The 23,507-nt window shown below is 41.4% G+C and overlaps 1 protein-coding gene across 2 annotated transcripts in view; it reads left to right on the top strand.

Moving 5' to 3' along the window:
• Positions 1-23,507, top strand: part of LOC118214632 (inactive dipeptidyl peptidase 10-like) — a 169,166-nt gene that overhangs the window by 83,948 nt on the left and 61,711 nt on the right. For both annotated transcript variants that reach the window (XM_035394750.1, XM_035394751.1), the window contains exons 2-3: positions 8,249-8,363; positions 8,935-9,030. In XM_035394750.1, coding sequence (XP_035250641.1) covers positions 8,249-8,363; positions 8,935-9,030 — 211 coding nt within the window. The remainder of the gene's footprint in view (positions 1-8,248; positions 8,364-8,934; positions 9,031-23,507) is intronic.

The following is a 23,507-nucleotide window of genomic DNA, read 5'->3' on the forward strand; positions in this document are numbered from 1 at the left end:
ATAGGAAAGTGTATATGAAATACATTTGTGCTGTATAAAAAATATGCATAAATGCATTACATATGAATTGATCAAAGCCATTACATGTAAGCAGAATCGGGGTAATACGCAACGTGCATATAGTCATTTGAAGACTGAAAAGATGCTGAGCGGTCATTGACCTCCTCGGGTGGGTGTGCAGGCTGAGGGTAGAGGGCAGCCCTGCTATGACAGGGGCCTGAGGACCCGCCCGAGCATGCTGCCAGTGGAGCTAATAATAAAGCTCACTAGGGGGCTGGGCCACCATGAATTATTCAGCCGTGGCTCCTCTCCAGGGACCGAGTGGCAGACAGCCAGAAATAGGGAGAATAAATGAGACTGAGGAGCGAGGGAGAGGGAGGAGACAGAGAGAGAGGAGAGAGATAGAAGCTTTCGGCGAACCGTTTGAACAGGTTTGACAGAGCTGCGGGGGAGAGAGGTGCGGAGCGAAGGGGGTCAGCTGTTTGTCATTTCGGCCAGGTGCGCTGCGGGCCGGTCCCGGGGCCAACCGGCGAGCGGGTCGCTCACAGCGCCGCCGAGCCCCGCCGAGCCCCGCCGCGGCCCGCGGCGTTAGCCTCCAGCCGGCGCACCGCGGCGACGGCTCATTTAGTGTCCCTTTGAGCTCCTCTGGGCCGCTGATTTACACTGAGCTGCGGTGTGTGCTAGGGCGTGAACTGGAGTGACCCGGCAGGGAGGGGGCTGGGCGCTGCGGTCAGGGGGGACATGCGGGGGTCAGCTCAGGTGAGGTTGCAGGTCACTTATTTAAGTCCCTCGCCCCGGCGCTGCAAGGTGACAGATGGATTTGTTTATGCTGGGAGTCCAGGTGATTGATGCTTGGCGGTTCGTGACCGTCCAACTTCTAGAGGACAGTTAGGAAGACGCACGGAGGCTTCTGAATGATTCTGTGCAAATAGGCTCATGTATTCAGCTGGCTGCTCGTGTCACGGAAAAACAATGGCCTGTGATTGGTCTTTATCACCTTCTTTGGTGTTATTCTTTTTCTTTTCCTTCTTCTGTCTCTTCTGTGTATTCTTATTTTTCCTCTTCTTCTAGATGGATTATCGCACCGCACCACACCATTCCTTTATTTAATTAACACCATTTTGTTATTTATAGTCTGAAGTTAATAGCTTGTCATTTATTCCTCAAAAAATAAGCAGAGCTAATTTTAAATAAAAGAACAAATTACAAATGGACTCCGTTAGAAAGGGAGTAACAGATGGCCTGGTGGTAACAAACAGGGAAATGAGATTTGTACAGTGCTGTGACTCTGGTATTAGCAGGCAGGGTTATGAGAATCTGTTCAGTAAATAGTTGGGAATGGTTCCCAGTTTTACTCATTTCACTTGTTTACTCCCCCTTGGCTGGTAGTCATGGCAATATGGGCCAGATGGGGGAGGGGGCTCTCTTTTGAACATGAAGAAAAATCACTTCTGGCTGCTCAGGTATTCAAATAATAATAAATAGAACTCTTCCATAGTGGGTGCACCATGTTTAATATTATATATTGTATTCTGCCACAGAAGCTGTATAATTTCCATCTTGAAATTCAAAAAGTCCACAAAGCAGTCCTTCGATCCTTCAGAAGTCCCCTTCTATCAATATTCATACAGATGAGCAAAATATTCTGCTCTTAACTACCTGCGATTTCATCCACATTATTGATTCCACTGAATACTTCTGAATTATGCACATAAAAACTAACCAAATCTTACACAGAGCTGAAGGGATATAAGAGGGTTTGTTACTTGAATAATTCCTCTCAGCATCCATTATTAGATGCAATCCAGCAAGACAAATAGCCCCTTCTGCCCCCGTGTGTATTTGGGGGTGTAAGAAGCATTGGTTTCACTTCTTCAGGCTACTACATCTCAGGAGACCGATTTTTCTGAGCCTCTGTGTGGGGGTCAGTGGTAAACACACCTTGTCTGTAGTCAAAGATCCCACTGTTGAGACATGGTGCACCCTTACCCCTGTGCGACATCTGCTGGTGAGGAGGACCAATGCCAAGCAATGCTGAGAAGAGAGAGAAAGAGAGTGCTTCCCCAAGGAAATTTTTAATAGTGGGCAGTGTTGTTGCCATGGGGGTTGTTGGGGTTGAGAGCAGTGTGGACCAGTGGGTGGTGGTGTTTGCAGTGGCGACAACATTCTTGTCCCAAATCAACAGTGACACCAGCTCTACATTGAGCATACTGCTCAGGGAAGGGACAGGTGGTATTAAGAAAGGATGGTAAATATAGTTCCTTCCACAACTGTGCATATGCTCCGTGTACCCATGGCCACCTCCAAGGACTGGATGTTCGGCTCTTACAAAGCCTTGCTTTTATTAGCAGTACTGTTGCTACAGTAAGTATCTCACTACTACTACTACTACTACTAATACTGAGTATTGAAACCAATATGGAAGGAACTGGGGAGAGTTGTTGCTATGGTTACCACAAGCAACATCTCATCTTGTTGCTTTCTGTCAAAGTTTCATGTGAACAGGTCAGTTTTAAAATGCTGCAAACCACAGGTTTTGTGAATAGTCACCAGTTGCAGCTTGTCACCTCTCAAATCTAGCTAGCCTTTACTGCCCAGAATGAAAGCATTATTCAGGGACAAAGAAAACAGAAATTAAAACATAACATGTTCAGCCGTCAACTGCGGTACAGTGAACACCATAACCAGACGTGACATCCAAGTTAATAAAAATAGCAACCACGGTCTTCTGGATGGATGTGTTATGATATGACATTGCATTTTGATACAGATTATTCTCTTGAAAACCTATAATTCTATGGTACAGTAAAGTGAACCTTTTTTTTTTTTTTAATTTAGGCCTATATGTACTGTATGCTACCTAGTTTTAGTATCAATTCATTAATATAAGTAAGAGTTAAGAACAATGTGCGTGGGTGCTGTGTAAGTTCAAAATCTTATGTGGATTGATGGTGGTGGGATTTCCATTGCAGTAAATTAGAAGCTGTTGACGGGGAGTGGCGATTACTGGGCGGCTGCTCAGGATTAGTGTGCGTTGGCAGAGGAAGCACTGAACATCAGCACAGAGGGGAGAACCACTGAACATTAGTACAGAGAGAAGAGAACAGCTGAACATCAACAAAGATAGGAGAACAGCTGAATATCAACATGGAGAGTTCAGCTGAACATGAACACAGAGATAAAGTAGAAAAGCTGAACACCAACAGAGAGTGAGAGAACAGCTGAGACACAGACAGAACAGCTGGAAACTGCAGCACGGCACTGAAATCAGTTGTGACCTGGAACAACCTGCTGGGCCCAGCCTGCAACGAGGACAGTGATGGAGACACAGCAAGGAGAATACCTGCAGTGTGCCGGCCAGCTCAGGGGCCACAGAGCGTGACTGATCCCCCACACACTGCCCTTCCCAGCATGCACTCCTCTTAGAGCATGAAGTGTCTGTCGTGTGGAGCTAGGAGGCCTCTTTTTTCCCTTTCCTTTTATTTACTCATCATTCCCCGCGGATCAAGTGGCGCACAAAGTAAGCGTGCCATGCAATTAATTTTCCCTTCCTTTCATGACTGGTCGCTCTGCCTGCTACCTTTTCCTGTGATTTTGTTTCCATTGATTGCAACATCATGAAATGGCGAAGCAGTTTAGCGGTGTCTGCTCTTGCTCATATATCACAGGGCAGCGCAGTTCAGCTCTGAGGCTTTTTCATCATAAGAAACAGCCTCCACGTGTCAGGCCTTGTAATCGGATTCCGGAACCATCTAACTAAAGGAACGCTGAGAACCGTGTGGTGATTACTGTTTATATCAAAACAATAACTCAATGGCCCATTTCATCCAAGCAGAACCTTCATTTCTACAGGTTCTGTTAATCCAAACTGGATGGTGATTTGTTAATAGGACATTGATAGGACTGTTTTTTTTTTTTTTGCATTTCAGCACAAAAAGGAGTAATTAAGTTCAGGGAACAGCACTGTGAGCAGTCAAAGCCACTGTGTCGTGAGACCAGAGGGATGTAGAGGGATGGTGTGGTTCAACTATAACTGTCTGAAACCTGTGATGGACATTGCCAGACAAAGTGTCATACCAGCAAGCAACTGCATTGTAAAGATAGCATAAGAAATTCACCTGTGCAAATGAGCAAGAACCAATGGAAAATAGTAGCTACCTGAGCAGCATGACTGAGTAGAGGCTAAGGTATTTGAACTTGTTTTAAAGGCTTAGTGTCCTTGGTGTGACTTGTTCACTTGGAATTAAATGTTTGGTCTGGGAACTGGCTTAGCAGGTCAAATGAGAGTGAACCATAATAACAGGTTTAGTTTGACCCCAAAACTGGTGAGTATTTTATACAGTGGAAGTCAGTGGCACTGTTATAACGGGACAGAACTGTCTGTGTTGGGCAACTAGGGAACAATTTCATTGAACATAATATTTATTTTTCACCTAATGTGACATGGAATTTACCTTTGTGACATGGAAAATTGATTTAATAATGTTTGCTCCCTGTATGCACCATTTAACAATTTTTAAAATTTTAGTTTTGATATACAAATCAGGCAACTACTTCTCATTTCAGTTACAATCCTCAATGATTTCAAAATTAAAGCTTGCTGGACTTGGTGGCAGATGGTTAGCAACAAATGCTATGCACAAACATTCTGATTGCTGATTGGTAATTCAGCTAATCAAGCATGCAGGACGGGCTTCCAGAAATTGAAAGTGGAGAGAAAATGGGGAGAAAGCGCAAACAAGCTGCTGATTATGCAATGAAATGTAATAAGTTGTCCATTTTTGGAATTAAAATCAAATTTTCACCCTGATCATTTCATTGTTATTTTTATTATCCAGGCTATTATATTAGGCTATTTTTAATAGTCAAATAAACACTGATAAAATCTAAGATTTATTATTATAAAAAAAAAAAAAAAATAATAATAATAATAAAATAAAACCTGAATACAATGAGCCTTATATATAATATGCTATAATTTAATATCTATCTATCTATCTATCTATCTATCTATCTATCTATATATATGTCTGTCTGTCTGTCTGTCTGTCTATCTATCTGTCTATCTAGGCAATGGGTAGCAGCTGCCACACTGCCTGAGTGTGGGGTTGGCACTGTCCATGGTTCTGCGGCACTCCCTGGTACCAGGAACAAGCATTATGCAAATGTATGCTATGCATGGTGCTCTGGGTGTCTGCTGAGTAATAATCATTTAGATAATAAATCCATATAGTACATTATAAAATGTTACATTTGTGTCTGTGTACCAGAGTAGTTGCATATGCTTGTGCTATCTAAGTACTATGTAGATAGATAGATAGATAGATAGAAACTTTATTGATCCCGTAGGGAAGTTCCCTTGTAAACACACTGCTATGTGCAGTACTTATATAGACTCATGTAATACCATCAAGACTTGATGGATTTAAATATGGCAAGAGGCGTGTGACAAGGTGAATTTGTATGACGCACATGCCTTACTAGCATATTGAACTGGATAGATACAAGGTCAGTGTAATGTAACTAAAGTTACGTTCATTTAATGTTCTTTTTTTATAAATACCCTGGTTTCATTGTTGGCTTCATTCATTAGATGAAACAAAAATACCTCACTCAGGTCGGATACTTTGCAGATAATTAAAACAGACTAGAACTGCTGCACCTTAATAAAATATGATTTGAGGCAATGCAATGAGCCTTTTCATATTTTTCAAGCTCGGTCTTTTAGCCAGCTTTAAATCCACAGCTGCACTGCAGTTGCATTATACATGAGGCATTAACCCACATCCCCTGCAGCAGAACTCTGGATACATATGAAATTAACTTTTTTCTTCTGTCGAGACAGACTTCTCATACAAGAGCTGAACAGGGCCAAAAAAGTCCTCTCTGACCCCACAGTAATTATTATTGCTGTTTGTTTATTGACCGGTGGAGAGATGTCAGCTCTGTGCTTTCCTCACGGAAGAGAAGGCAGTTTTTCTTTCCCTGTATCAGCCAGTTCCTCAATGAAATGTCTCAGATTTTCAGTTTATATTGTCCCAGGATGAGTTTCCCAGCAATGGTAACCAAAAGGGATAAAGGAATCATCTGCTGACAACAATGAATACAAATTTCAAAATGGCTGAGGTAGGGTTTCCAATGTATTGCTTTTATTGCTGCCTTTAGCAACTGTTTGGATCCCATTTTTTTTTTTGAAAATGCCAAGCAACGTATCTTGCGTTTTTCAACAGCAATATGCAAAACATTTATGAATTAAAATGGCATGAGTAATTGTACTATCATGCATTGTTGTTTGTGTTTCTTGCAAAACCAAGTGGCATTGCCTGCTGCATGCTGTTCTGCACAACTGGCGGTGTGCTGTTTTACTGAAGATTAACAGGTGCACTGACAAATAACATTACGCAATTATGTCACAACAGTTCATGACAAGCTTAGTGTTTGCTTCAGAGAGCCAGACAGTGCAAGTGGGCTGAGTGGAATATGTGACTGTCACATTTTGACATATTCCATATATTTTTATATAATCCTCATTTCGTGTTAGTTCTACTGGTATAGTCACTCATTACATTTCTGTAAAGTGACAAGCATTTCCTTAATGTGCAGGTTGACATTCAGCCTTGTTTTTACATGAACTGATCCGGCAAACCTCAGCAACCTTCTGACTGTGGACTTCATTTCCCTCAGTGATCAGTCCATTTCGAAACATTCACAACTAGAACTATTAAAGGCAAAAAAGTGAATAAATCGCAGGTACTACATTCATGGAATGGGGGATACGGCAAGTTTTAATATTATTTCAATTTAAATTTACAGTTACAACAATGTGAGCAATAAGGAAACAACTCAAAAGCAATATTTTGTCTGTTCAGGTGAGAAGCCGAGGTATAATTTCACTGACCACTGATTTCAATTTCACAGTATTATACAAGTAGGCAAGGCAAATGCAGTGATCACAAGGTGATCTTGTGGGTTGTACTTGCCTTTATATTGCGTGTGTTGGGTAGACTGCCCTATCAGATGTTTGAAGGCTCGAGCTGGAGGGATGCTAATTAGATTGGACCTAAGACAAGCTTTTAGAGGTATGACATGGGCATCTGTTAAGAGCATGCAATCAGTGTTAGTCTGGTGCCTGCACTTCAGAATCTGTAGATTAGTGTGACTGTGGCATTGATTCAATCAACATTTGCCCTTAACTTTGACTTAAACGAGAATTTTTATTCACAAACACAGTTTAGCGAGTTCAACAAACAATAAAACTTAACTTGCCAATTTGAGTTTTGTGAAGAAAAATGTTTGCACTTGCATCAACCTTTATGTCAGTTAAGGGCACATATTGATTTAATACAGGCCAGTACATTTTACCAACTGATTGACCTAAGAGGTCACATGAGGTAGCCTGAACAAAAGAAATATCATAAAATCACAAGTCATCTACAATATTGTCGAGTGTTGAAATATGAATGACTTTCCACAATCCCTTCTATGGATTGGAACAAAACCTCCAGGCAGTCCATGTCTCAATCAGAACACAGTATGCTTTTTTTGAATGACAAATCTGTATCACATATAATTTCATCAACCACTGCATTCATAATGCTATAGACTAGTGCAGCACAGATTTACTGATTTTGACATTAACTGGATGGGTTTTTTATTTTATTTATTTGTTTTGCCATGTTCCACAGTATTTGACAACACAGATTTTTTAAATATGAGTGAATTTCTGCAGCGTCCAAGCAGCATTGATTACTTGAGAATAGGAAGAATTGTGCAGAGCTGAGAAAAAATATTAGCATGCCCATTCAAATAATTATGCTGCCTTTTATTGAATTTGCAGTCTCATCATGCTCTATCTTTGTCAACAAAATGTTGCTTGACAGGTTATTTGAAAGGGCCGTCAGTCTTAAACAGGAATGATCTCAATTTAATTCCTTCACTACTTGCAGCTGTGAGCTTCATTGAGCACCATGAAGCTCAATGAAGAGTGCTCTCATGCTGCATAATGATTTTTTAAGTTTCCAGTTTACTTCTTTGGGGGGTTTTGTTTTCATATAGTGAAACAGGCAGCAGACCTAAAGTTCAATAGGAACTGCAGCGATTGCAGCATTGGCCAGCCATGATCCAGAGTGACAGAGTGAAGGTTTACAAGTGAAGCTTGTCCTTGTCAGTTTTGACTGGGCTGGTTGGAGTCCATATTTGCGTGATTGATTGCCCTGCTGATGGCTGTGTGTCTGCCTCTGTCTTTCAGGACCTGGGGGGCGGGAGTCCCCCACAGCGGAACTGGAAGGGAATAGCCATCGCTCTGCTGGTCATTCTGGTGGTCTGCTCCCTCATCACCATGTCTGTCATCTTGCTGACGCCAGGTAATATAGAGTGTGGGTTATAGCATGTGGTTATCGAGAGTGGGGATATAGAATATGGGGTTAGAGTGTTGGGGTGACAGAGTGTGGCTGCAGAATGCAGCTATAGTGCAGAGATATGGTGTGTGGGCTTATAGATTGTGAAAGTGGAATCACGAACTGTAGGACTGTAGGACTGTAGCATGACATGACATTAAAATGACATGTTGGTATCTTTTATGCCATGCCTGTGTTACTTTTGTGATCGATTGTTTTCTATTATAGCATAAGACGGACATTCAAGAATTTTAAAAATAGACAAAAAAAAAAAAAAACTACGTACATTTTTGCCTTAGCTTTGCCAGATGCTACCAGAGAGAGAGAAAAAAATAATTCAAATAAAAATGAAGAAATACACACATCCAGCTAATAAATTACATCAACTACACATGTATAACCATACATTTGAATTAACTCAGACCTGAATACTGCTGAATTGTATTACTAACTTTTCACATACAGTAACCATGAAAAAAAAAAACTACCTGAGACCAAGAAAATAATAACAGAAATAATAATGGGTATTTTATTTCAGCGGATACCACAGCTGGTAGTGACACAAAACTGACTGTGGAAGATCTGTTCAAACCAGAATTTGAAGTTCACGACCCTGAGCCCAGATGGATCAGTGGTAAGGATCTCCAGGTTTTATCCTCCTCTTTCATTGGTTCATTTTACGGGGCTGCTCCCCCCTTGGCAGACACTGGGAAGTGACATTTGCTGTCAGAGTAAACAGAGATTTATGATATTTCCTTCACCAAACTTTCTTCCGCCATAAAACAGATATGAATTTTGGTAATATTGCACTTTGTATTTGTCAGCTGAAAAAATTCTCTATATGTAATACATGCATCATTGTGTTTATGAGCATTGTCCATGAGTGCAGGATGTTTCAGTTTCTTTTGCCATTCTGTGAGCAGTGTAATAAGCATAAATTACCATAATATCTAGGACTGTATAACCACAGCAATGCCCATTATTCTATATTAGTATGTTTAAGCATGTTTCTCATATAAGAATTTTCAGTTTTTAGTTTGCCAGTCAGTGGAGCATGACAGATGTGGGGAAACATGATGCCTAATCAATGTTGTTCTCATAACTGTGGAAAAAAAGTGCTTTTAAGATTGAATATGGGCACTTAGCGTTAGCACATTCAGCAGCATGGGAATTTTGCTAAATGATACCAGCTGGCTCCTAATAGGAGTGAATTCAACCCTCTTGTGTTATCTTTGATGTTTAGATTGAGAACCTGTTCAGTTGCAGCTCCCAAGCTGTTTCCACTGGATTGCTGAATGATCAGACATCCTCAGAAACCAAACGGCATTCTGTAAAACGGGCGGGCCCACAAACACTTTTGGCACAAAAAAACAAACAAACAAACAACAAAAAACCTTATGCTTACAACCATCTTGTCAGTAGAAAGCATTTCCATAATTTTGTACAGTTAATACTTCAAAGGTGACAGAGCGGGGCTCGTAAGACAGCAGAGGGAGGCTAATTTTGCTGCCTGCACTGTTTTCAGGGGATAGATGCCGAGGGATGCTTGCCTCGCTCTGTGGAAACTGGATCACAGGCGAGACCCGCTTACATTATTCAGGGCCCACATTAAGAGTCTCAGTGGTGTCAACTGAGCGCTGTCGTCCTAAGCTCATATTGGCGTATCGATCTCCCCGTGCTCTGAGGAAGAGGCATGTTTTAAAGCTGGGCTTTCCGAGCAGCCAGGCTGTGAGTGAATTTGGCAGCGTGGAAGCGTAAATGAATGAATTAGTCACCGTTTGGGGTTTGCATGGATGGAATGATTCCATTACCCTGAGTGGCCTCATCGGATCCTCTGTCCCTCCCGCCCTCCTCTCCTCAGGCCATTTCAGCTCTTGTGTTCTTTTCTTCCCTCCCTCGTACTTTCACATCTGTCTCTGGGAGTTTAGGTTTTATTGTCCAAGGGCAATAGGAGGTGGGGTGGGCTGAGTCCTTTCCTCTGTGTCAATAACTCATAACTCCAAGAGCATGAACCATTATTCTGTATGGCAGGCCCAGCTTCACAAACCAAAAAAGGGATTGTCAAGTGCGAGCAGTCAAATCCAGGATTATTAGCTACGATGAATATTGTTGAATATGTGTGGTTTTTCAGCAATTTGCTGGTGAAATGTTGAATGAGAGAAAGAGACAGCTAGAGAGATTAGGGGGACTTTGAGCCTGACAGGGAAATAGACAGACATAAGTACAAACAAGCAGATGGACAAACAGTGACCCTCAGCTTGTTGGCTGGGGAGGAGCTTAAGCATTTATGCACATTTGAAACAGAATCTTGTTTTCCTTTTGTACAGTACTGAGTAAGGCTACTCTAAAGTACCCCTTGGATGGAATTTCATAATCTATATTCTGCCAGTCAGTCTGCCTGCTGAGAGAAATCTGCACAAACAGCCTGAAATCGGGATGATCCTCACATTTGGAATTATGTCTCATTTTTTTCTTTGTCCTCCGCTGTGTAAATCACATAATTGTGCTTAGTGAATTGATGATAGTGACAATTTACAGTCATTATTATTCATTATTCTTAACGCATGTGTGTGTGTGTGTGTGTGTGTGTGCATGTCTGTGCATGTTTGTCTGTGTGTATGTTTGTGCATGTGTGTCTGTGTGCAAGGGCATGCGTGTGTGTGCACGTGAGTGTGAGTGTGTGTGGGTGTGTGCATGTACACGTGTGCCTGTGCGTGCGTGTGTGTCTGTGTAGCTGAATCAGTCCGACTGTGTGGCTGCATTTAAGTGAGATGGTTCATCACAGTGTTTTGGTTGTGTTCTAATCAGTGAGCATTGTACAGAGAAGAGAGGATCTGAGCTGTGTGCTGCTGTGAGAGGAGGGGTGGAGGTAATCATCTCTGACCAAACTGTCCTCCATCTAGCGCAGGGAGGTGCTTAGACCCATCTCTAATCATAACATCGCCGCAGTCCCCCACCAGGGAGATTAACAAATCAAAGAGCAGACCCCCCCCAACACTGCTTCACTGCTAATGAACAGGAAAGCGCGACACAAAATACAACAGGACAAGCTGGCAGCTCTGCTCCATAAAGGCCACCTACAATGATTCTATGCAAATAAATAAATATATTTTGCCCATTTGTGCACCTCGAGCTTCAGTTGCATTTTGGAATTCATGGAAGATGTCAAAAACCATTTGGAAATGAACCCAGGGGGAAATGTTCCATTTTAACCTGCCAAGTGCCAGACCGAGCCAAGGAGTCTTTCTCGGCTGATGAGTAAACCTGGATCTCAGAGTCATTTGCACTAAATTCTCCCCATTTGGTGATTTAACCTTGAGGCTGAGTACAATTTCTGTGAGAATTAGCTTTTCTCACTGTCATTTACAATCATTCTCTTTACCCGTGAATGTTATTGTCAGACTTATGAGGTCATGAAGGAAAAAGCTGAATAACTGATTTTGTCCCAAAGCCCCAAAATAGTCATGACATAGCCATGTGCAGAAAATGCAGGGGAATGACATGTATTTATTATTATTATTATTATTATTATTATTATTATTATTGTATTGCAAGTCACTTAACCAACCTATTCTGTGTAATAGTAATGCAGACAGAAGATCCCTTACTGAATGATCTAATGCAATATTTAAAATACAAACCACATTGTGGTTAAATCAAATGCAGGCCTTATTTGTTCAGAGGAGATGGCTTGATTACATTGTTCCCCATTAAAAAAGTGGAAGTAAATGGCAAGAAAAGCATAAATAAATAAATAAATGTTTTTTTTTTTTTTTTTTTTGCTTAGCTTCTGACAATGTTCCCTACAGTGCCTTGCAGTTTCAGGCTTCAAACGTTCCTTCCCAGTCAGACAGTGATTCAACTTTCGGCCCTCTCTACCCCGATTAATAATACAGCACTCCGGTAATCAGAGTGGAGGTGGGCTGAAACATCCTGTGTGACAATCAGCTGACATCAGAGTCCCTTTACAGCAGAACTGTGCAGGAACCGACTTTGCAGGCACCGTTCTCATGCAAGCTCACAGACGGCCTTCACAGAACAAGGCTGGGCTGGAGTGATTGCAGGTTCAAGTTCCAGATAGGGAACTGTGCAAGATCATTATATGGGCAACAGTGCATGGTTTCAGTGAATACTCATGAATAGAAACAAGCTAAAGTTCAGAGACGTTTGGACTGACACATTTTGAACATCTTAGTCTGTCAGAGAATGGTGCTGAAGGGATCGGTGGCCTAAACTAGCACTTCTTTTTGAGAAATGTAAACAAATTATTAATTGTTGGGGCTCCATATGCACATATGGATAACTCGCTATTTTCGATTTGCCAATGGATTTTCGACTTGAGAGATATTTTTAAAAATGATTTTAAGTCTCATTACAAGACTAAAACTCTCGTTAAAACAGAATGCGTTAATGAAGAATAATTATATATCATCACCATGTCCATGTTGCTGTATGGCTGTGTAGGTTATTGATAGGTCCTCATTTTGCATGTAACACGGATGTAGACTCTGGAAGTAGTTCTTTGTTGAATACCCTCTGATTGCTTTTCGATAAAACTTATTTTCTAGCAACTAAAACCTAACTATATTCTTGACAATTGAAGTACAGTAATGTAATGTAAAATCATGTAAAGATACAGTATAAGTTAACAACTTTTTAAATGACGTCTTGTTGACTGTCACTCTTTAAAGGGACTAACCCTGTTCTTAGATGTTTTTCTGTTTAAACATGTGTATTACACACTTTGGCTGATGACTTTCTGGAGGACATTTGAGGACAGCGATTTTGACCTGCACGCATCTTTAGTGATCGTCTTCCATGCGGAGCACCCCGTTTTTTATTTCCTCTGTGTCATGTAACGCTTTCTCCTGAAATAATTCATTCGTTTTAGGAGGGGTTTACATTCTAACAGCTTGCTTTCACGAGGAAGGGAGCAACAGGAGAGAGCTGAGCCCTGTGAGTATCGGGAAACTCACTGAAACTCCCCACCACCGACGCACAAGACAGACACATAAAACCAGTCTGAGACTATCCTTTTCAACCTGGAGGGCATGGGGTGGCTCAGGGCAAACCTTGCAAGCTTGAGGCAAAAATTTCTGAATCAACATGTGTTCATTTTTAGTTAGTTAATCAGGATTTGTCCTTAAATCTGATTCACAATTTATATGCAATTTTTTTTACGGCAAAATTTCGATCACAAACTGCACTGCATGCTGAAGAAAACAGTTACACTTCCTTTCAATGTTCAGGGAAAGCTGCTGGCAAGTGTTGTGAATCCAGGCCTTTGGTTTCAGTCTTTCTTTTTGCTCAAACCATCAGCTTTTTGAACTTCACATCTTTCACAAAACCAAGAATCCAGAAGCATGTATTCAAGTGACAAAAGCCAGCTACGATGGACATGCAGATTATTATGGCCCTGCATATTTACTCCACAGCCAAATTCATATGGACCAATAAAATGTTAATTCAATATGCAATTTGCGTATGGATTGATTTATAAACACTTAGTTCAACAAACATATCTGCTTCATGGTTACTCACTTTTTAAAAGCCTCTAAGCATGTCAAAATTATGTCGAGAATATATTGAAAACATTATTAATTTAATTATTTGTTGTACTTTATTTGGCAGTAATCTTAGTATTGCCTATTTTGTGATATGCACAGATTGCTGGGAAATAAGGGTATTTTGTATGAATATAAGTAAACACAGTGTACATTGTAAATATGTGTATGCGTACAAATATGAGTATACACAGGGTATTTTGTTGTCCAATGTCAAGTGTCTATTTCTTATCATATGACGATACAGAACAACGTAATTTTTAGCTAGTTTTGGCGATGAAATTTGAAAGTGGTGTATTGAATTGGCTGTAGCAATGATGTACTAGTTGTATAGCTAGGTACTCCTGGCCCAGTGATTCATATTGAATTGTATTCATAGCCTGCTAGCCTACTAAAATGTGAGCCACAGCTGTGCCAAACCACGCCCCTTTTGGGCGTTTTGGTCTGACGTGTTGCATAGGCCTTAGAAAGCTTTTGGTCTAGCTAGATGCGATGTTGTTTGTTTTGGTGGCCATCTGCTTACGTCGGTTTACCTTGACCTATGTTCCCAATCGTCTATTTTGTACAATCCAAAATGAGTCTACTGTAATGGTCCACTCCCCGCCGCTCTGTGACCCCGCCCCCCATCTGGCTCCATTTTTTTTTTTTTTTTTTTGTGTTCGAGTTCAAGATTTAGGCTTATGTTTCTGGATGTTAAAGTTACAACCTCTTAGAATGTTCTGTCAGTTCTTTGATTTGATTAATTGTTTGCTCACAACAATGCTGAAATCAAAATTTATGCATGAAGTGTGCTCATTACACTTGAAAAAGAAGCCCAACCAAACTGCCCACCCTCTCAATGCATTCTAGAACTGCCCCTGTCTCTGAATAGATACAGTACCTTTCAGAGTTGTGGAGGACACTAGTAATGTGCATTCATACAGAACAGCAGGGTCATCCAAAGCCTCCTAAGGGATGTGCACTTTTGCCCTACCTTGTTTTCCACTAATATATGTAATTACTTACTTAATTAGGGCAATTTAGCACAGCCCCCTGCTTCTGTGAGAAAAGAAAATGTGGGTTGGCTGCCGCCTGCAGACTTTAAAAAAGTCAGATATGAAATCGGAGGAGACACTGCGGTGTGAGCATTACTTGTTATTCAGTTCCTTTTCCTCAGGTCAGTCACATATTACACGCTTCACTTCCTTTCATTAATCAACGTTTGTCGGCTTTGGAGAGGCAGACTCCACCTCCCCAGGTACGTGAGTGAAAAGTAGACAAACTCAGTGAGAGAGGAAGAGAACCACCTCGGCCCGGCAACCTCCTCCCACAACAAATAGCGTTGGATCTTGCTAGAGGGAGTGGTGATAGGCTAACACCCCAAGCAAAAATCGTGATCGAGAACATTGCATAATTTTCTCAGCATCTTTTTGGCACTGAAGCTTGCCGTACCTTTGCACGCACCCTGCTAGGATGCACCGTTCACCACTTTCACACCTTTATTTGCAGGCTGTCATTGGCAAAATGCATCTTTGCGCACACGGCTATTTTAGTGACAGCTTGCAATATTCTGTTTATAAGGCCTGAAATGTACCCTACTCTGCTGCCCAAAGTGCATTATGCCTTTTTCACAGATCGGTATTTATTAACAAAATACAGGTTGCGTGGTTGAGGGTGCTTTTAAAGGCAGTTGAAAGACAACCTCCTAAAAACAAACATGTCGTCTCTGCAGTCTTGTCAGTTATGTCATTTGCTCAATAAGGACTGTCAACTTTTCAAAAACGGGCAAAGACTTGAGGTCCTGCTTGATCAATGAAGACCTGGAAACAGTAGTTTTTTGGAGCCGAAACAGTGATTAGCTAAAATGTACAGATTTTCCCAAATTCACTTCTATTGGCACAGACCATATCAGTGTAAACACAAACAGATTCTTATGGGCACACCACCGAGACATTGTAATTGTGGTAAAAATCTATATGAACAAACCTCTCAGTATTCCTAATGCGAATTAATCTATATTAAAATAAAGCACAATATATTCACACTCTACAAAAAGATACAAACAGAAGGGAGAAAAGTGTGTGTGAGAAAGAAAGGTCTTTTTTTCTCTATATAATGCTGGGAGCAGAAATTACTTTTACAGTAGCCTGTTGATTCTCATCATGTGAATGTTAATAATGTGAATACATGATAAGGTGGTGGACACAGTGCTGTCCCCGTTGGTAGGACCTAAAGGGGTAATAAACACTAAATCACATTTTTTTGAGTTCTAAAGATAAGTATCCTGTCTCTAATTTGATACATCATATTTATGTTAGAGTAAAGAAAAACAAAAATCTAATTAAACTCTGCTTGCACTTTTTTATACTTACGCTGTGCAAAAAATGGCCATGCACTGCCACCCCAAGGTGAAAAGTTTTGTTTTGTTTCATCTGGATCCCAGCCCACATCAGTTTTACGTACATAAGTCAATGCCCCATCTTAGCTTCTCTTCTTGATTGATGGGTAAGTATTATGTATTCAGACATTACAGTGTTTGATTCAACAGCACAAATTACTTTGCTCATTTCAATCTACTTGCGGTTGAGTTGTGACAGTCTGGACAATGTTTTTTTTTTCTTTTTCTGTAGATTAGTTTAGCTAGAAATCCTTTTCTAGCCATGTTTCATTCCAGTTTATTAATTAGTAGCTTGTCGTAATGTTGGTATTTAATAGTTCATTCCTTGTTAAGATTTAGTTTAGGCTTGTTTTATTTTTATAATTGTACATAACTTTTCCAATTGTAACGTTAGCCTTTACTAATTGCAGATTTGTTTTCCATTTTAGTTTCAATTGTGGCAAGTATGCTACGTCATTTTTTTCCGACATTATAATAAAATAGCAACTGCAGCTAGCTTGATTTACAGTAGGTCTCTATTCAGAACAGTGATAGGTACTGAATTGTTTTGCTTTTTTTTGACAGGCATGGGATTGTTTTCCCCCTTGCTGGCTCTGCCTATGTGCTTATGATGCATTCCCTCCTCCCTACTGTGATCTCACTCTCACCCCAATTTGTGTCTTTTAAAACTGTGAAGAGCACGAAGACAGGCCAAAAGCTGGTGTTGATGTACACTTTACATGGACAATCCATCCATTTTACAATCATGCCAAAATCCCCCCCCCCAAATCCCCCAGGCAAGGAATCAAAATCTGAAACCTGACTGTTCACTGGTTATTTCGCTTCCCAGCAAGCGTTCAACTCTCCCTGCTAATGAAGTAAATCTGGAAATATTGAATTTTGACATTTTATTCTATAAATCCACTATTCCAACTCTGCATTCTGACCATTTATTGTGTCGGCAATAGCTGTAGTTATTTTAATGATTCACTTTGGTTTCCTTCAGTTTAGTGGCTGAGGCTGTGGATCACGGCACTGATACACGATGGCAGGGCCGGGAATGATGATGTGTATGTGTTCATGTGTGTGTGTTTGTGTTTGTGTGTATGTTTGTGTGTGTGTTCACTTCATTTCTTCAAAAGATTTTTTATTTTTTTGCTTTGGTGTCGTTCGGCTTGTTTTTGGCGGCAGTGGCAGCGGCGGCTGTCAGCGAGGGCCCATTAAGCGGAATCCTAATGATGGCGGGCTCATCGATTGGCTCTCACCTGCCAACGGAGCCGGCGAATGAGGGGGGACAGTGATGTATTGGGGAAGGACTCCATGCTGGCAGATCTCTGCCCGAGGGCCCGGCGGCGGTAATAGCGTCTGGCCGAAGCTCGTTTGCGATCGTAGGCTTGGCTCTCTGACCACGCACAGAGGACGACAGCGAGACCGTAAGATCCATCTCACACAACAGCCTTTTAGTGTGTTTTATCAGCCCGATAACGTATTCACACACTGCCTCACGACAGTGTGTTAATATTTATAGTTCACCTCAGGGGACAGCTGTAAAATTCAACTATTGTTTGTGTGCCATCTGCCTTATGTCGGGAGTATATGGTATTGTCACCTGTCCTTTTGTGAGGAAGTATATGGTATTATCACCTGTCCTTTTGTGAGGAAGATATAGTATTATGACCTGTCTTTTTGTGATGGAGTATATGGTATTGTTGCCACCTACCTGTGGAAGACTTTGGCTAAAAAGAATGCTAATGTGAAAAAATGGCCCATCATAAGCGTCCTCATATGCTGTCGAAGCACATGCTCACAAAGCACAAATGGACATTTTAGCGTTTTTGTGTCGGCTTCTAGCAGCATCATATGTCTGTTCTGCTTTCTGTGTGAAAGCAACACAGAACGCTACTTGCTGCGAGACAAGCTGGTGTGTGTGCCATGTTTGTGCACTGAGGAGAAAGGGGAGCTACCAGACAGGCCTGGTGTTATCCTGAGCGTCACTTTGCTGCTCGCCGCTTTTGTGCCATCCCGACAAGACTGCGCAAAAGCACCGGGCGCCCGGTGGCTGGCGCGGTGTGCGAAAAGCTATTTTGCACTTTTCCCCCGTCGAGCGGACACGGAGGCGGGGCCTGAGAAAAGCTTTTCGGCTCAAACAAACACACCGCCGGCGCATCGCTGGCCTCCCAGCCGTGACAATGGAGCCCTGAGCGCCTCTTTCACCGGCGGCACAAAGAGGACACGCGACAGGGTTTATTTTTGTGTAATGACAGGGCTCAAGCGGAAAGCGTTTGCAGCGGTGTGGCGGCGGCGGCGGGCGGGGGTCCAGGCGACGCTGGCCGTCTGAAAGCCCCACGGGGCGCGGGGGGGGGGAGCGCGGTTTCAGCCATGTTGGCTCTGCCCGCTGACACCTGCGCTCGCACCTGCGGCCTGGCAGGGGGGAGTCAGCTCAGACCGTGCGCTCCCTGTCTGGTCTTTAGCAGTCCGTTAGGCCCACACTCTGTCCAGACACTGTGGCACTTTATCATTTACCTGGTAACCAGGAATTTTATAAATGTACACATACTGCTGTATGTGTGTGTGTGTGTGTGTGTGTGTGGACATATGTGTATTGTGCCTGATTATTGGCAGAAATTTACATTACAGTATGTGGGTCATGAAAAAGTTGCCCTCCACTTCATTTAAAATACTAGTATTAGCAGTAGTAAAGTGTGGCATCTTTACAGAAATCCACCATTTCAAAATACTATAATCTCACACATTTTTCCACGCAGTTCACCCATGTAACCACGGAGATGTCGTTTTTTTCACAGCTGCTTTACACGTGCCATTAAAAAGCAGCTTAGATTTCGGGTGTGCCAGCTGTTTGTTTGGATGGATCTGTATTGTTTTGAACTGGGTGAAGCTGTGCCTAATGTTAAAGCAGGTCTGCAGCATTCCCTCAGCAAATGTCAGCCAGAGCCATCACCCAGTCTGTGAGAGCAGCGTAGCGTACAGTCCGTTCATTCCGATCACGACAGGAGGAGAAAGATCAGGTGCTGTAGAGACGGCACTGGAAAAAGACTCACTGACTCATACCCTCACAGACACGCAACACAAGCACATGCATGCATGCATGCATACTCAAACACACATTTATGTCTAAACATACTAGGTATGTGCAAAATATAAATATTATTTCCATTCTGAATTTCACATTTTAGGTTTTTAAAACATGCAATTCTGTGAGATTTATAATTGGTATAATACATTTTTATTATTTGTTTTACGACATGCATTCCATAAAATGTGCAAAAATTAATGTTTCTGAATACATACTGCATGTGCTGTTTGTGTGTGTGTGTGTGTGTGTGTGTGTGTGTGTACTGACCTGCAGAATATATTGTAAACACGTTCTGTGCCTTTTGGAAAGGGGTAGGACATGTTCCTGATTCTTTGCAGTGCTTTAGCGGTTAGCATTAGAACTTTCACTCCTTGGCAAACCGGGACACGACAGCCTTGAGGTGTAAGAGTAATGGGCAGAGTGATTCTGCACGGCAGCTGCTAGTGTCAGAGCTTTCAGTAGTGGGGTTGTACAACTGGGTGATGGGACAGAGGTAACAATGGAAATGTAAATCCTAATTCAGAGAAACGTACACCCAACTGGTAGTGACTGTCATTGTCAAGGGGGCTGCTTCAGCCTACCCATAAACCTCTGGCAAATGATTGGCCAATTACTGTCACCTGATCTGATCACCAAGCAGCTGATTGGTCAGGTCATGCTATATGGTGAATGAGAGAAGCTGCCCCTGGTACGTTTATTTACTCCCCACTGACTCCAGATCAGCAGCCAAAGAGAATAAGGCCTGAATATATTGGTTGGGCAAAATATTTTTTTCTGTTTTCACCTGCCTGTCACCTGCTTGGGATGCAAAGCCAGATCAGCTGCAGAGAAAACAGAAGAAAAAGCGGGGGAAAAGATGGAGGGAGAGAAGGAGAGGGGACGAAAGGAGAGGCAAGGAGTTGGAGAAGGAGGGGAGCCCACCGTTTCCATTTGAAACCATGTCTGCTGGTTTGTTGAGTTTACTGAATCAGAGGATGGTTACCTCATCCATGACATTTCATGTACCTGGTTTGATCCGAACAATCGAATGAAACTTGGTCTGTACTTTTGCCTGTTCATTACAATGTGCTTATTCCTGCATACTGAATTCTTTGCAACTATCCTATGACTCTGCAGTACTAACTGTCCTCATTTTCTACAGTGCATATAAAGGATTTTAATTTTATGTGAAACACTTAATTTCTAGTAAGAACGGCCCTGAGGGGATAAATAGAATTAGAACATGAATTATATACACTTAGGAGTTAATGAGTTTAAATATAGTTTTTTTTCCAGATGAGTAGTCTGTTTGGATATGATTTTTAATAACCCTAAAACCACATTTTGTTAACTCGCCCCTGTGGAGCCTTCAGTCTGGTGATGCAGTGATTTACATACTGCTGTTGGTTACCATAGTAAAATAATGGCTGTTAGGGGAATCTGGCCATTTGGTGATATTGGAAATTCATGTCTTTAATGGTTTAATGGTTTTGGCTTCATTAATATTTTAGAGTGGTGCCTGCTACCGATAAGGCTCCAGCAGAATGGGAGCGAAGACAATGTTTCTTTACAGATCAAGTCCTGTGGGTCTGCAGACCTAATAGCGAAATGCATATATGGAAAACTTGACTGACCTAAGGCAGATTGAAGAATATTTCATTATACTTCAAGGCAGGCTTAATGTTTTGTGATGTTGTAAAAATGACATAAAATACAGAGATAAAAGAAGTCCTCAAATAGATCATAGAAAATTATAATTTAAAGGAACAAATCACATAAATTATCCTGATTTGTAAATTTTGACACAAAGGAGAATATTCTTTGGTGAGCTGTAATCTGGGAAAAGAGGCACTTCAGTTTTGAGACTCTAATGGGCCACCATTTAAATCTCCTGTCACTGTTTCTTCTCTCTTTGTTTTCTGAATAGTGAGAGACATATTGTGAGGCAACACTGGATAATTACAACCATGTATACTGTCCTGGTGGATGGCTGACATTAGTGCAACGAGAAAACATTCTGGATTGCCCAAAGACTATGGCCACCAATCTAGTAGTGGAGAACACCTACCCAATAGGTTTCCATGTCACCTAAAATCAACTGTTTGCGAAGTACCAGGGCCACCTGCTAGCCACTGACTATGAGTCATCACAAGGGCAAAGGGATAAGATTCTATGGCTGCTGTTGAAAAAACACACAAGGCACAAAAAAACAGGTCTCAAAAACAAGCATATCCAGTTGTATTTTGGATACAGAGATTTCACTTTATTTACATGTTTTAGTTCCGCTGCTCGGAAGGTGCGTTCGGAAACAAGAGAAGCAGATGGGTTTTTCTTACCTGCCTGGAACCGTACGGCTTCAGAAACCCAATTAAAGCGGACCCGCGGACCGTGTAACGGCCACCTGTCTGTCTCACCATGGATGGTACCTCTCCCAGCGGAACAATTAAAAACCCCGCTCTTGATTTCGAGCCGCCGTCCTCCAGGAATCTACCTGTCGGGGGTACACGGGCTGTCGCGCGGAATTCCATCACGCGGGTCGCTGTCGGCCCACCTGTTGGGAGGGACAGCATCCCTCACGCAACTCCGCACCCGTTTTCACAGTGTGCGCCGTCGTTGTTCATTCTTCATACACGTCATGCTGTTTGGATGGAATGAGGATTTGTCATTCGCTGAGTTCCTTGTGTTGTTTTCAGATTCCTCTTTGGAATGAGAATTGATTACTTTGATGAATTTGAGTCCATTACATGAATGAAACCAGAATGAATGTGCTATACAAATAAATTTGATTAGATTTATATTTCAAAATTTTATTGGATATTAATCTTAAAACTGACACACGTTGCAGTTTTACTTATGCATTTTAAATACACATAAGTATACAATTCTGCAGTAAATACATACAGTTATATGTATGTAAAACTGTATTTTAACTCACGATAGGCAGCATAGTGTTACATAATTAAAGTTTTAAAGTTTATTGAAATAGCATTAGTGTCATTAAAATAATTTGAATAGAGTAATTATCCCCCAGCTTATGGGGAATGTGTAGATTACATGCTGACCTGGCCAGGCAACCCATGACCAAGAAAGGAAGTCTCCAGTTACAGATGAAACTTTTGTTCCTATGACTGTATTTTTCATTTGTTTTAGAGGGAGGACATCTCTTCAGTTAGTGTGGAGAGGAGTGCTGATTTCTCTGATTCACCTTCCTCCCTCTGCTCTTCTTCTGTCATCCCCATTGTTTAACTCCCCTGAAATCTTTACTTCACCAAACCGGATTGACATTTCCTGACTTTACTGTATGACTGTGAAAATAGTCAACGGAAATAGAAAGGCTATTTTTCCTTTCTATTTTTTTTTTTTTCGTTCTTAAGTGCATATCCACCGAGTGATTTTGAGGCAGCACACAACGGCCGGATTAATCTGAAAGGCGTATTGATCTATTAAATGCCCTCTTTAGTGCTGCTTGTGCCTCGCTGAGAGGGAATATTTGGCTGGATGGATGAAGCTTGTCAACTGTCAGGCAAAGTGTTCAAAGCATTCTGATGAAAAGGAAACACAAATTGAGAGAGAACGTCAGAGATTTATTCAGGCTGTGTGCATAAATGTATTGAGCATATTTCCATGCTATAGGCCTATTTCATATTTGACAAAAGAATACCAATTTCTTTTCACTTTCTCTGAATACTTCTTTGCATTTTGCTGTGGTTTTCAATTCTTTTCAGCACTCAAAATAAAAAGCACTGTCTTTGTGTGAGTGTGTATGGCTTGTCTTGAGATTGCTCAGAATCACATCAGAATTATAGAAAAAAAGTGTTGATAGTATGAGCCATCATAACCTGAAAAAAATTTTTTCTTGGAAAGCTGTGAACTCTGTCTGGTTGTATGTAGCCTGGTTGTGTTTAATCCCATCTGACTCTTTATTTGAAAACAAAAGCCACGGTGTGATTGACAAGAGTTTGAATGTACTTTGTTAGTGATATTTTCACTGGAAGGGAAGTCCCATTCTAGTCCCTAGAAAGTCCCATTTCAGGTCCAGCAGCATAGTTTTGTTTTGTTTAATTGTTTGATAATTAATAGTACAAACAGACTTTCTCAAATAACAATATCAATGTAAA

Source organism: Anguilla anguilla, chromosome 15 (assembly GCF_013347855.1).
Source record: "Anguilla anguilla isolate fAngAng1 chromosome 15, fAngAng1.pri, whole genome shotgun sequence".
NCBI lineage: Eukaryota > Metazoa > Chordata > Actinopteri > Anguilliformes > Anguillidae > Anguilla > Anguilla anguilla.